General features: G+C 40.8%; 1 protein-coding gene across 1 annotated transcript in view; it reads right to left on the reverse strand.

Moving 5' to 3' along the window:
- LOC118852877 (solute carrier family 15 member 2-like) overlaps positions 1–14,715 on the reverse strand; it is a 49,877-nt gene that overhangs the window by 15,613 nt on the left and 19,549 nt on the right. The window contains exons 8-14 of the mRNA XM_036762586.1: positions 12,906–12,988; positions 12,313–12,399; positions 11,579–11,668; positions 7,829–7,873; positions 1,168–1,200; positions 482–570; positions 208–289 (exon numbers count right to left, since the gene is read on the reverse strand). Of these exons, the coding sequence (XP_036618481.1) occupies positions 208–289; positions 482–570; positions 1,168–1,200; positions 7,829–7,873; positions 11,579–11,668; positions 12,313–12,399; positions 12,906–12,988 (509 nt within the window). The remainder of the gene's footprint in view (positions 1–207; positions 290–481; positions 571–1,167; positions 1,201–7,828; positions 7,874–11,578; positions 11,669–12,312; positions 12,400–12,905; positions 12,989–14,715) is intronic.

Below are 14,715 nucleotides of genomic sequence, written 5' to 3' on the forward strand. Positions count from 1 at the left end.
AGCTTGTATTAGCCTCCAACTGCCATAGTGGGAAGTCCTTGATGTGGAAAGCTCTATGAGGCCTTCCAAGACCTGTGTACTGGAGCCTATGTTCCCCTTCATGGAGAGGATGGGCCCCATCATGTCTGTCACCACTGGACAACCTTCCTGATTTCACTCAGAAAACTCCCTAGAGATGCCCCTTGCTGCCCTCCCTACCCCTGTCACCTCAATTTGCAGTTCCAGGAGGAATGACATTAGGCTTGACAAGTAAATGAAGATCATCCCTATCATCACTTTCTTTATTAATCTAGAAGGAAAGAGGGGGAAAACAAAGTGAATTAACCAGGAAGGGGAAAATAAGGGCAGTACCATCATGGTGGAAAGGGTGAGGTTATGAAATATAAATAGTGTCTCACATTTAGGACATTTAGGAACAAAGGCCCCCAGCTCTCTCTCACCCTCCCTCCAGGGAAGCCCAACCCAAGAGATAGACACCTACGAGAAGTTTATTCCAAGCCACTCTGCCAGGGGGATGAAAGCCAGTTCCATTAAAATGAGGCTGATCAGGAGGATGGCAGGAAAAAATAGCTGGATAATCAAAGAAAGAAAGTCAGTGCATCTCTTGGTGCTCCTCCCTCCTCACACCCTCCCCAATCCTCTTGGTCCCTATGATTGCAGTCCCTCCCCCCCCCACCCCACCCCACAAGTAGGGGAGAGATCTCCAATACAGAATCTACCGTTCAGGAAAGGAGATGACTGGTGGAGGATGAGAGGGGGAGGGGAAAAGAGACCCAGGGAGAGGAAAGGGGCAAAAAGGATACCAAGAGACATTGGGAGGAGGAAGGATGATGATCAGGAAGGAGAGGGGAGTAAAGATTGGGCGCTGAGCCCGGAGTCAGGAAGACCTGGGTGGGAATCCTGCCTCAGACTTTTAATAGCTGGGACTCTGGGCAAATCTCTGAACTATTCTGTGCTTCAGGTCTCTCATCTGTAAAATCAGGGGGTTGGACTCAACGTCCTCTGAAGTCTCTTCCAGCTCTAAACTTAGGATCTTACGATGCCGTGATGCTATGCGTAAATGGCAGTGAGGGTGAAGGTCTTAAGAAGGGGAGAAGGGTTGGATAACAAAGGAGGGATAGGGTGAGGCAAGATAGAGGAAGGGAGATAGGGCAACACCCTTCATACCTGTAAATCCTCATTTCCCAGGGCATGCCCAGCCTGAAACATAGTAAGAATAAGAACATCTTAATGACTGAAGGACAGTCACTGTATGTGCATTAACATGCAGGCATCTAGGACCTCTGGAAAGAGTCTAAGAATCATAGTATGAGGGACAAATGAGCACTGGTAGGCAGGCTGTGGGGAAAAGCCTGGGACCCCTCCTTCTGTTCCCAGAAGCAGTAAACGAGGATCAAATCCAGAGAGCTCTCTTAGCAGCTAACCCTTAGGAGGAAGGAGCTAGGTGCGACAGTGATTGGAGCATCGAACAGGGAATCAGCCAAAAAGATCTGGGTTCAGATCCAGATTCAGACACTCACCATCAGTGTGACCATAGGCAAGCCGCATAAGTTCTTGGGGCCTCAGTTTCCTCATCTACAAAATGATGGAGTTGAACTCAATGGCTTCCAAAGTCCCCTCCATCTCTAGACCTATGATCCTAAGGCTTTGGTGTCTTTTATTTGGGGGAGGGAGGTGAGATATAGGAAAAGAATTTTCAAGATCTGTTCTTTCTCATCTGGGCCTTAACAATCTCCCTTCGTCTCAGACTTATCCAATTCAACCCTATCCATCCCTTGGCCTACTCTGTCTACACCTGCTCGTCTATTCGCTCTTTGCTTCGTGTCCTCCCAAATGCTTGTTCTATCTCTGTGTGTAAACCCTCCTAGCCTTCTGTTTCCACCAGTGTCGTTTCCACCTCTTCATGATAATTTCCTCTCCCTTGATGATATCACTTCCAGTGGAGGCCATACTTTCCCCAACTACTCGGACTTACAGGAAGCAAAGCAGATTTTGTCTACTCCTTGTTCTTGGTTGCCAATTCAATACCACAGCTCCACGACCATCACTCAACAGCCTCATTTCTTCAGTAACACATACATTGTGCACTTGTACCACATTCTTCCACATCCTTGTTGTTATAGTCTAGCAAACTTCCAAATTTACTCACATCTTTGATCGCCTCAGGACTTGCTCACAGTCCTCCTCTTTACTTCATCCCCTGCCATCATCAATACTGACTTCAACAGTCACACTAAAGACAGAGGATGGTCTGGGAAGATGACAGAATAGGTCAGAAGTTTCCAGGCTCTCCAGCTAATAGACATCTATCTTGACCATCAATATCCTCTGCTCCATTACCTATCATCCTTGGCCTCTGTAGCACTTGACACTTACTATTCTCCCAGTCAACCAACTTTGAAATGCCAGAACTATCTTTGATTCCTTCTTCCTCACTACCTATATCTACCAGGCCACCAAGACCTTCACAATGTACATACTGTGTACTCTCTATTTCCATCTCCACTCCTAATTTAGGTACTCAGTAAATTTTGCCTGGACTAAGTACTTAGTATCTTCATAACTAGGTGCCCAGCTTCTAGTCTCTCTCCACTTTAGTTCACCTTGCATGCCATGATCAAATGAATCTTCGAAATGAACAAAGTACCAGAGAGGGCTAAGAATCCCATAGTTTTTTTAACCACCTCTAAACATTCACTTAGTTATTATTATTCTAAATGTAAGACCATTGCCAAATGACCAACAAGTAATATCAATCTTGATGTTTTTGATGTAAACAAAACCAGAAGACAGAGGGAAATATTAGTTAAATAGAAGGATGACACTGATGCTGTCCTTGGAGAGACAAATTAAGAAGCTAGTGGAATTGGCTTTATCATGCACCCCAAAGGCAACAGGAAATGTCTTGTTAGGGGATGTTTGGTCATCTTGTGTTGGAGTATTAATGATAAATGTTTGTAACAAGACTGCTGCAGTAATTTTTGCAGTTTATATACCTCTATCTGTTGCATAAATTTTATGAAGAATTCTCTAAGACCCTCCAGGTTAATTTTATACCTATTTTAATACTCAGTGACTTCAATGCAAAAGTGAGCATGGACAAGAATATTGCAGAAAATTGTGGTTTGGGATAGGGAATAAGAGAGGCAAAGTCTTATAGACTACAAAGAAACCTCACACCTCTGCATCACGAATACTTTATTTAAGAAAAGAATTGAGACATACTAGATACAGTCAGCATCAAATAAAATCACCAAAAACAAAATAAAATTGTTTCCATTTTAGTGGACAGGAAATGATTCATTATTGATGTAGGAGTCATTCTTGAATAAGTCTACATCATAATAATAAGTGTTATAGCTAACATGGATTTAGCACTTTAAGATCTTTGACTTGCTTTAATGTATAATTATCTGCTCATTACAACAACCCCGTGAGGTAGGTGCTGTTATTCATTCCCACTTTATAGGCAAGGAAACTGAAGCTGAGAGGTTAAATGAATTACCCAGGGTGACACGGCTAGTAAGAGTCTGAGGTGGGATATGAATGCTGGTCTTCCTGGTTCCAAGTGTGATTCACTATGCTGAAATGCACAGTCCAACTGCTGAACTGTTAAGACATCAAAATTAAGGGGCAGTTAGGTGGCGCAGTGAGTAGAGCACTGGCTATGGAGTCCAGAGGACCTGAGTTCAAATGTGGCTTCAGGACGTGACACATTTACTAGCTGTGTGACCTTGCGTAAGTCACTTAACCCCAATTGCCCTGCCTTCCCCCCTCCAAAAAAAAGACATCAAAATTAATACAAAACTAGAAAAAATAATGAAAAAAGATGTGGTATTGCAATTAAAACAGCTCCAAACTGGCTTGTTTAAACAGTTATTGGTGCCCCCAAATGGGAAATGGAGAAAAGAACATTAACACTGATTATGACAATTTTGTACAGAACTTTAACCAATATAAGTCAATTTGCCATAATGAGGAGACTTAAAAAGTCTAAAAAATTGTTTTAGTCAGAAAATACTTGATCTCCCTGCCAAATGAAGATGTGTGGCAGCTAGAACAATGCTAGATTAGAATATAAACTTAGAGATTCATTTAAAAACTCTTATGGAAGTGGATGGGAGGAGATTGTGAGTGTCATTGTTTCATGAAAGCAGCTAGGTGACATAGTGGATAGAATGCCAGGCCTGGGGTCAGGAAGACTCATCTTCCTGAGTTCAAATCTGGCCTCAGCTACTTACTAGTTGTGTGACCCCAGTAACCCTCTTTGTCTCAGTTTCCTCATTTGTAAAATGAATGAGAGAAAGAAATGGCAAGCCACTTCAGTATCTTTGCCAAGAAAACTCCAAATGGGTCTTGAAGAGTCAGACATAACAAACTACTGAAGTGAAGAATCACTTCATGAAACAGAGAAAAGCAGGGGAAGAAAATATGTTTAAAGAAAGATTGGCAAGAAACCCAGGTAAGTAAAATCAACTCCAAATCAAAGTAAAATCAACCAATTAATAAGAATTTATTAAAGGCCTACTGTGTGCCAGGACTGGAATACATAAATGTAAAATGGAGATGCTCTCTGACCTCAAAGAGTTGCCCTCCCCTCCCCTGTGGGAGATACAACAAGTTTGGAGAGGAATAAATACAGTATATCTATAAAATCAATGCAGAGTAATATGGTAGGATGACAAGAAACAGATGACAATGGAAAAGACCTATGAAGATTTTTTATAACAAATTCTTTTCACCATCAAAGACATTTGAATTCCAACATTACGGGATCCAGATGTGCTGCTTGAAATAGTGGAAATAGCCTTGGGACAAAAAAAAAAATCAGAAGGGACCCTGGAGGAAATAAAGATGAGAAAAGCAGTTGGCCTAGACAAAGCATACACAGAAGAGGTTGAAGCTGGAGATGACACAGTTTCGAAAGGGATCAATTCTCAAAGAAAGAGAAGATATTAAAAGGTGCGGAATGAACATGTAAGATCTTTTTTTTTTTCCATCCGTGTTTATGTTTTATGAGAAGAACCTACACGTGAATTGATGGCATCCTTGATGAGGGTCTTATTAGAAGAAATAAGTTTACATACAGGGTGTCCAAAAAGTCTTAGTTTTAATAGTTTGTAACTACACTAAGACTTTTGGGACACCCAGTATTTACTATCACTCAACTAATTGAAAGAGGAAGTGAATATAAGATGCCAGTGTCCCTGTTTGTTGATTATTTTTATAAAGCATTTCAGTAGAGCAAAAGGTCATTTTAACATCCCTTCCTTCAATATAGCGTCTCCCATGGACATGTAAGAATTCTCCAAGATTCCTCAAAAGATACAACAACAGAGATGTCACTGTTCAATGACTCTCTGATTATTCATCTCAAATAAGGCCAAAAACGGAGACATATTTTTTTTAAAAAGTATCTACCACTGTCATGGAGGAGATCCAGAAGAGTCCCTTTTGAAGAGGAATTCTCCATAGACAGATACTGAGACTTCCTAGTCACTGAATATGGACAATGAATGGGACAAAAATTGAAGAGAGTTGGCTGGAGTGATTTTTGGAAATTGCAAACATTTAAGGAATGAAATGATTTAAGAAATTGCAAAGCTTTCAATGACCCCCAATTTGTCCTTGAAACAAAGGCTTATCTTTTTAAACAGAAATGTTCTTCTTTTGAATCATGAAAGACTATAGCCTCCAAGGAATCAAGTCTCGTCTCCCCACCCTGAGGCAACGGAGAGATACATGATGACTATCAAGTAGGCTGCAATGTATGATAAATGATGAATTGCAAACACTGAGAAAATTAAGTTGGTTCTGGATCATTTTATTGATCCTATTTACAATTAATTGATTTTGTCCTTTAACTGCCTAAGTCATGGTTCTTTGTCTCTAAACTTAGTTCAGAAATTCAGCTGGCCAGTAATGAGTTAAGTTTAGAAATCTAATTCTCCTACTAATCACATTTCTATTCTTGCCTCAAGGAAATCTGCCATCCTTGAGGGATGCAGGTGGACACCAGGGAGACCAATCTACTATCTCTAACCTTGCAGTAGACTAAAAAATGAACATTTCTTAGTCACAGGAGTTCAGCTACCCCTCTTAGTTCAAAGAAAATTTGTCATCCCTCATAACTTCAGCTCTTGAAAAACTACATGACATCTGTTTGCTATCTTTGAAGGCCTACAAACTGACTTGGTACATTTCCAGAAGAGATATTGGCCATCCTTACCTATCTTTGCCCAATTAAAGGCGGGGGGGGTCTTATCTCCCTCTTAGGGGCCAGGGAGTCTGCTACCTCTGCTCCATTATCAATAGCCCCAGGATGCAGTTGGGTGCCATAAACCAACCAAGTGTTCCTGTAAGACAGAGGGGGTAGTTGCTGGCTCCACATGAGTGTTGACCCACTTTTCTTAATGTAACCAGTCATGTTCTCACTCCCATAATGCTGCCAACCCTGTAACCAACTGTATTGTTTTTCTCATCTCTCCAGTTCTGTTCTGTGTTCTGTGCTTATAAAAAGGAGTTGTAGCTCCTTCTCTGGGTCTTTTGGCCTAACTAAAGTAGCCATTTGATCCATCTTATTAACAGGTTCATGCCATGCTAATAAACTGATAAAAGCTCGGAATTCTGCACCTTAGTTTATAAAATCCTACTGAGAAAAGACAAAGCAATGTAAAAGATGTCTGAGATAAGTATGCCTGGAAAAAGCGCTGGGCCCATCACATAGTAAAAGTGACAGATCAAAAATGGACAACTCACATGCCGCCATGGTACTTATATGATGTCAAGAGATTAAGCAGAAAGCCCCTACCATGTTGGGGAGGACTCCTTGTGGAAGATCTATTGGAGAACATGGGTAAGGAGCCCAGAGGATGAAAGTATGTGAATAAGTGGTTAGAACAGTTAGAAGATGGGTGAGAAGACAACATGGGTGGGAAACTCTGGAAACGATATCATCTGAGGAATGGTTGCAAAGGCCTACACAAATCTAGACACAAACATGCATGTAAAAACAACACCCACAGGCTCATGGAATATATTCTACTTATGAGCAAGTCCATTCTGGGAGAGTTTGAGAATCCCTTCATACTTGAGAGTGATGGTCTTATGTTGACATTGAGGGGGTTGTGTGGTGGTGGCAGTGACTGGGTAAGTTTCTAGTGTTTGGGGAGATCTAGGGGAGTGAGACATAGGAAAAATAGTCTGAGAGAACCAACTTAGGCTATTGAAGGCCTTCCCCTTCTGGATATCCCCCTATGATGAATACATACATATGTTTATGAACATATATAATGTATTAATGTATGTGTGTACACACATATAATGTCATATATATATTTTTGGGCATGTGAACACTGCCACTGGAGATCTGGTGGCATAGTCTTCCCAATTTAAAATTCCACCTTTGGTTTCCTGATATGTTTGTATTAGTTTGGCGCATTTTCACTCCTTCTTGCCCTGGGATTGATCTGGCACCCAAGGATATCTACAAATCTTAGTTTCTCTTAACCACTCTCCAAAGAAAGGCATTTGAGCATGGATTACCTTTCTCTAGCACCAAGAACTCTCCATACCCTTAGCATGCAATGAGAAATCTGTTTTTCTGTACCATCTTTACACTCATGTCTTTCCAGGGCCCTCTGGGAGTATTCCTCTTCTTATTCCCATCCCTTTAGAGTTTCTGGCCATGGATTACTTAACAGGGTGGGGGTAGGAGTGGGGAGAGAGGAAACAAGGAATGATGCAAATAGAAGATAAACACAAAGATGAAAACACACTACAAAGGAAAGAGGAGGGGAGAAGGGGGACACAGTCATAGAGTACTGACCATAGTAGTAGTCATCTTCTTAGCTTGTTCAATCCATTCTGTTTGCTGAGGAATAAAAAGAGGTCTTATCATCATGTGCCCTGTAAGAACCATAAGCAGCTCCCCAAATTTTCCATGCCGGAGATCTCAGATTCATCTTTGATTTCTACCCCTCCTTGCCCTCCCACATACAATTCCAAAATTCCAGAATCTCAGTCAGAATGGACCTTAGAGCCCACACCCAGGTAGAAGCTCCAGTGGGCTTGTGGTCACTGTTGTGGCCACTCTGTCTGGCCGAAGTAGCCCTTCACTCAGACCTGGTTGGTGCTTTCCACCCTATGATTTTCATTATCAAAGGATTAGCCTGGAGACAGGGAAACCAACTCTTTTCCTGAGCTCCAACTACTTACAACTTTTATTTGTTCATTTGCTTAATGTTTGTTGAATTATTGAATTAAATTGTCCACAGAATATCTCTGCTATACATTTTAACCTGATTTCAACTGGATATGAATGGAGGTCAGGGTGTGAGGGGACAGGCCTGATTTATTCTTGGTCCCACATTACCTAATGAAGCTGTAATTGGTAATTTTCCCCCAGAGAAGAATACTCAGCTCTTCTGGGTTACAGAGGAGTGTTAAGTGTATAGAGCAGGGCCTGGGGCCCATGTACTTACTTTCCAAAAATATTTTGATAACTGTATTTTAATAGAGTTTGTTTCCTTTCTAATCTTACGTATTTCTTTATACATTTAAACCATTATTCTGAGAAGGGAATCCACTGTCTTCACCAGATGGAGTTTCTGATTCAGCGACTTCAGAAGGAGAGTTATATTTGATGTCCTTTTTATGCTTGGATTCTGTGCTTGTAATGTTTAATTACTAAAGTAGTTTTAGTTGGGTTTTATGAATCACAAGGGCCCTGTTGAATATTTTTAAAAGTATCCTTGAATCTGATGAACTAAGTCAAATTCAGGACCACACTGCTGTGATCTACAACAGGCGCAAGAAGCGGTCATTCTTCTTTTTACTTGAAGCTCTCTGGTGAGGGAGAATCCATGATCTCCAATTTTACTTTTTGAATAGCTCTAATTGTTATGAAGTTTTTCCTTATATCAAATCTAAATTTGCCTTTTCCCCCAACTTCTATCCATTGCACCCAATTCTACCAGCTATGCTCAAGCAGAACAAATCTAATAATCCCTCTTCCACATGTCACCTCCTCCAAATACAGGATATTCCCGATAAGGCTTTGGGGATATCCTGTATTTGGTGACAGCTGCTGTGCCCCCTCAAGTCTTCTCTTGCCCAGGCTCAATGTCCTCCATCGTTTCCTTCAAGTGACCCGCACATGGTATGATCTTGACTTTTACCATTATAATTATTTTCCAATTTATTATCCAACTATTTTCCAATTATTATCCAATTTATCAAGGCCCTTCTTAAAATATGGGGCACCTAAGTGAACACAATCCTCCAAGTGAGGTCTGATGAGGGCAGAGTGAAGTAGGACTCCAGCTTCCCTCGGTCTGGACACGCCGTGTCCCTCAGTGTAACTGGAGTCTGATTGGTATTTTGACTGCCATGTCCCATCGCTGGCTTATTATTTCAGTCTACTAAAAACTTCAGATTTGGCTGTCTAGTCATGCCTTCTCCATCTTGTATGTGTGAAGTTGCTTTTGGTCCTTTTGAAATTTAATCTAATTAAACGTAGCTCAATGTTTACTACCAAGATCTACTTGTATCTCAACGCTGTCATTCAGCACACAACTAGCTATCCCTCCCAGTGTCATGCACATTTGTAAGCGTATCATTTATGACTGTACCCATGTCACTAATAAAACTGCATGGAGATGATCTACTTCTAAGCTGACGTTGAACCATGAATGTTTACCTCGAGTCCAGCCAGTTGGTTGGTCTTGAAAGAACCTCATCATACTATTATCTAGCTCAAGAGGTCAGCACTGCCTTATTTTTTTTTTAGTGTACCTCCCAAGCTAAGAATAGTTTTTACATTTTAAAATACAACAAAGCTTTATTTAATAATGTAAAAAAAATCCTTAGCTTACAGGTTGTTTAAAAACAGGCAACTAAATATGTACCACCTGTATTTTGCTGACTTCTGGTCTAGCCCACAACTCTCCATTTTGTCCATAAGAAAAGCAGGAGAAGCGGTTCAAATAATTTCCTAAAATTGAGATAAACTGCATCAAAAGCAATTTCCTGGTTGACTATTTTAGTAACCCTGCCTGTCAGAAGAAATGAGGTGTCTCTGGTATGGCTAGTTCTGAATGAAATTTTCCGCGTCATCTCTTTATCATCACACTTCCTTCGGGAGATGTTTGCTGTCTCTTTCAAAATACATTCTAGAGTGCCAGAGGTCTTAGGCAAGCTTCAGTCCCCTGTGGAATGTCCTTGATAGAATGCCAGCTCCCTGAAGTGAGGGCCTGTTTCATTTCTCTCTTTGCATCCCCTGTGCCTCCTAGAGTGCCTAGCACTCAGCAGCCACTTATTAGACTTATTGAATGATCATTTGCAAATCTCTATCTCTTTCCTTCTGTCTTCCCAACTTTTCCCTTCTCCAATCCTGTGGGTCTTTTCCCACTCAGTAGCTCATTTACCAATCACATTTGCCAATTCTTTCAGTACCCTAGACTGCCATTCTTCTGGGCCTGGTGACTTGAACTCATCAAAGACAGCTCAGTATTCTCCTACTGTGATCTTACTTATATTGAATATCAACTACCCTTTAGCCATTTTTTGCTGTCCATTTCAGTCCAAAAGTCATTAGTTGCTGTATCCTGTCCTTTTTTGCTTTGTAATGTTTCCAGAATCCATTCCTTCTTCTGTATTTCCATTTCTACTATTCAGGGCTTTGATTCTCGCCTGGGCTATTGAAAAAGTCTCCTATTTTCCCCACTTTCAGTCTCTCTCTATTCTAATTCATTCTTCATGTATTGTCAGATTAATCTTGTTAAGCATAGCTCTGGTCTCATCACACCACCTCCCCCCTTAGCCAAAAAGTTTTGATGGCTCCCTATTACTTAATATATCAAATCTAAACTTCTTTACCAGGCATTCAAGGTCCATGTGATTGGCCCCCAACCTAACCTTCCAGTCTTTATCTTCCCATTACCTCTCATCTACCCTAATAGTCAGTCAAACTTAACTGATCTTCACCAAGCTTCCTGCCTCTCTGCTTTTGTTCATGCTCCTTCCTCTAGTCTGGTGTGGCCTCTCTAGGTCTCCAGATCTGCCTGTCAAATTCCTAAACCATATTTCAAGTCACAGCTCACCTGTCAAATTGATGAAGACTTCCCTGATAGCCCTATCTGTAAGTTAGCTCTCTCTACTCCAAATTCACATAGAACTATATACTTCTTTTAAATGTACTTTCACCTTCTACTTTATGCAGTTGTTCATATTTGCTTCTTATTTCCCTATCCAATTATAGGCTCCATGAGGGCATGGATGTAGCTTATATCCCAACTAGAGCGTGAGCTTAATGTATTATCTTTTGACTATACCATAAGCTCTTGGAGGCCAGAGACATCTCTTCTTTGTCTCTCTTGTACCACTGTGTATACAATGCTGCACGTGTGATAGGGGCTCAGTAAATAATTGAAACCCACCCTATTTCTTCCCCTAATACCACTCTTAGTTCTCAGTTACCAACTACTGATCTCCTACCTTCCTACACTGGCTCTCATCTACTTTTTAACCTCCTTCCCATCAGCCCCTCAAACAGAGCTTCACCCGTAGAGTCTCCTACCTGTTTTTCAACCAAGGCCCAGAAAATTGGCAAGGGTGAGAGGAGGAGCAACAACCGAAATAAAATCTTCACTTCATTAATATGATTCTCCTGGAGGGAACAGAGGGCAGGTGAATAGACATTTGGCCACTGAAGGGGAAAGGGTAGACATATTAATAGAGGGATGGATAAATAGATGAAAGGGAAAGACCACTGGATTGTGGGTTTAGGTAGAAATTATCATCCTTATTACTGCTATGGAAGGAAGGGTGAATGGAAAAATATATAAGGGATGAACATGAATGGGGGATAGGAAAGTGGGCAGGTGGATAGGGAGAGACAAGTGTAGGATGGGAAGATGGACAGAGAGGTGAGAAATAGAGTGATGAGTAGATAATATGATAAGGCTGGAAAGGGAGATAGGAATAGGTAAGGGGAGATGGGGTTTATTGAAAGAGATTGGGAATAGGTAGAAGTTTAGAGAGATGGATAGGCTTAGGGATGGAAGAGGGTAGGGAGAAAAGGCAGGTGAATGAGGAAAAGAACAAGTGAATGGAGATAAAGGTTAGGGAATGGATAGAATGAAATGAACAAAAAGTAAAAAAAAGCAAGGCAGAAGATAAGGGAATGGGAGGACAGATAAGTGCCCCAAAAAGTGGAATGTTCTTATCCAGAGCCCATAGACACACAATGGGGTAGTACTTTCTATCACTGTCTCCGTGTTTCTTCTCTTGCTGGGTGAGCTCTCTACTTACCGAGAACTTCTCTGATGCCCAGTCCAGCCAATGATCCCTCCTTGGGGTATTCATAGAACAGTGACGTAGCTGATTTTTAAGTGCACACTATAGGAGTGCATTAGAAAAGTCAAGACAGAAGACCCAGAAAAATCTACTTAATGCACACCCAAACCCAACCTCCTTTCCCCGCACAAACTAAACCATGTCCTGAGCTCTTCCAGACTTTCTTTTGGTTTTATTTTTCCTGCCACACCACATGCCCAGTATGCATTTCTGTTTTGCCTCACTCCATTTGAGATAGACAGAGGGGGGGTGGAGAGAGAGAGAGAGCGAGCGAGAGAGAGAGAGAGAGAGAGAGAGAGAGAGAGAGAGAGAAGGGGAGGGGAGGGGAGGGGACGGGAGGGGAGGGGAGAAGAGAGTAAAGAGGAGGGACAATGAAAGGCCTCTCTCCTCGAAGTTTCAGCTTTATTTTAGATAAAAGTTCCCAGGGCTTGAAGAACCTAAAGTTCCATCCCAGATTCAGGTCCTATCTAGGGATGTCAGGCTTTGGGAATCCAGAGGCTCATATCTATTCACATGGTTAGATGTAGGCACAAATAAACTCTACTCACCTGGACACACTTGAGGATTTTCAATAATTTGCTCCCTTGGGGGATTTCTATGAAGAATAGTTTCTTGGAAAATATAAATATCACTGAAAGTAACAGAGCATTCCAAGATTTTAGCCCCATATGCCCACATGGATGTGTTGTGACCACACTGCTCAACAAGCTTAAGTCTCTGCATAAAAAAAAAAAACCCGAACCAACCAAACAACAAAAGAAAACACTTTTGCTGAAGAGACCCTGCTTGGTATAATCTTGGATTTCTATTAGAGGTTGTTTGTAGGGGAAGTGTGGTCCAGGCCCTTCTCCCTCTCTGAATGCCTGCCTCAGTCTAGTATTGTCATCTTGGCCATTTGTTTGGTACTTCATTATAAACTGCTACCTTGTGGTACCATCTAACTTGTCACATGAGTTTTGTCTTCTTTATTAGATTGGAAGCTTTTTTAAAAGACAGAAACCATATCTTTCCATTTTCTTATGTTCCCCTCACTGAGTTCAGAGTGTTTATCAATGCTGAATTGAAAAATAAAGCCTCAGAATGCTGACAGGAAAAGAATTTTAAATTTAGATTTCTAGAAACACCTAACCATTTCCTCTAAGTAAACTATTGCCAGGTTGTTAGGAGAAACTTTTCTCCTTCCAAATGGGAAAAAATCAGTCACAGGACTTTGGTATTTTTTGGAAGAAATGTCATATAGAAACACACAAATACACAGCCTTTTGTTAGGGACCTTGAAGCCATCTGCACATGGTTACTGGATTAAACTTTCTAAAACAATGCTTTCATCATACTCCTGCACTGCCTGAGGACCTTCTACAGTTCACTCACCACCATTCCTGAGGAGCATCTGAATGCTTAAAATAACCTAGTCCTTCTGTCCCTTACCTAAGGGTGATATGCATATACATGCAGAGCACATTTCATAGTGTGGCACCCAGGAAATTTTATTTTGAATTTTTTAAAGATGAACATGTATGTAATGCTCTGTCATGAACATTTTCATTTATCAAGCTAAAGAAACCACATTTTTTAAAAAAAATTGATAATTAGCAATTGAACTTTTTTAAAAATACAAACTCAAACATGAGATACAAAATATCAAATGTATACTGTGGTGATAATCAGGGATAAACAAAAAAAGGCCGATTTTCATGATCTTTATTCTTAACCAGATAAGAAGCTAATGAATACAGAACAAAACAGATTAAAGCTTCTTCATCTTCCTATCCCAGAGGATTAGACATTGCTCACCAGGTATTAGGGATTAAGTTCCTCAACCAAATCCTCCAGTCCATGATTAATTAATTAATTAGCAGATGAGGCCAATTCTTCAAAATACAACACCATGAATGAGTCAAGGTGTGATGGAGCCACGACTATTCCTAGCTTTTTTTTTTTAAACTTGTACTAGAGTTTCTAGAAAAAGCTCTTTTATATGAACAACTAAGATTGCAAGGCATTAAAGGAAATTTGAAAGGCCTAGATGATGAAAACCAATCTGATTCCTCTAGGAGTCAAACCAAGGTCTGATAGCATTTGTAGCTTAACCTTGGGTTAATGCTTACAAACACATTTCTTCCCCATCTTCAAAAAAACCCCCAAAACTCTCCTTTGACCCCTTCAGTAGCTGTTCTCCTATGTTGTTGCCTTGGGTAGATACACTCAAAAAGATTGTCTCCAACTAATGCTTCCACTTCCCATCCTTTCACTCTTTTCTTAACTTTCTGAAGTTTGGCTTCCAACCTCATAATTCAACTTGAAACTGTCTCCAGAGAAATCAATGATCTGTTAGTTGCCAAACCTATGTCCTTTTCT

Source organism: Trichosurus vulpecula, chromosome 6 (genome assembly GCF_011100635.1).
Source record: "Trichosurus vulpecula isolate mTriVul1 chromosome 6, mTriVul1.pri, whole genome shotgun sequence".
NCBI lineage: Eukaryota > Metazoa > Chordata > Mammalia > Diprotodontia > Phalangeridae > Trichosurus > Trichosurus vulpecula.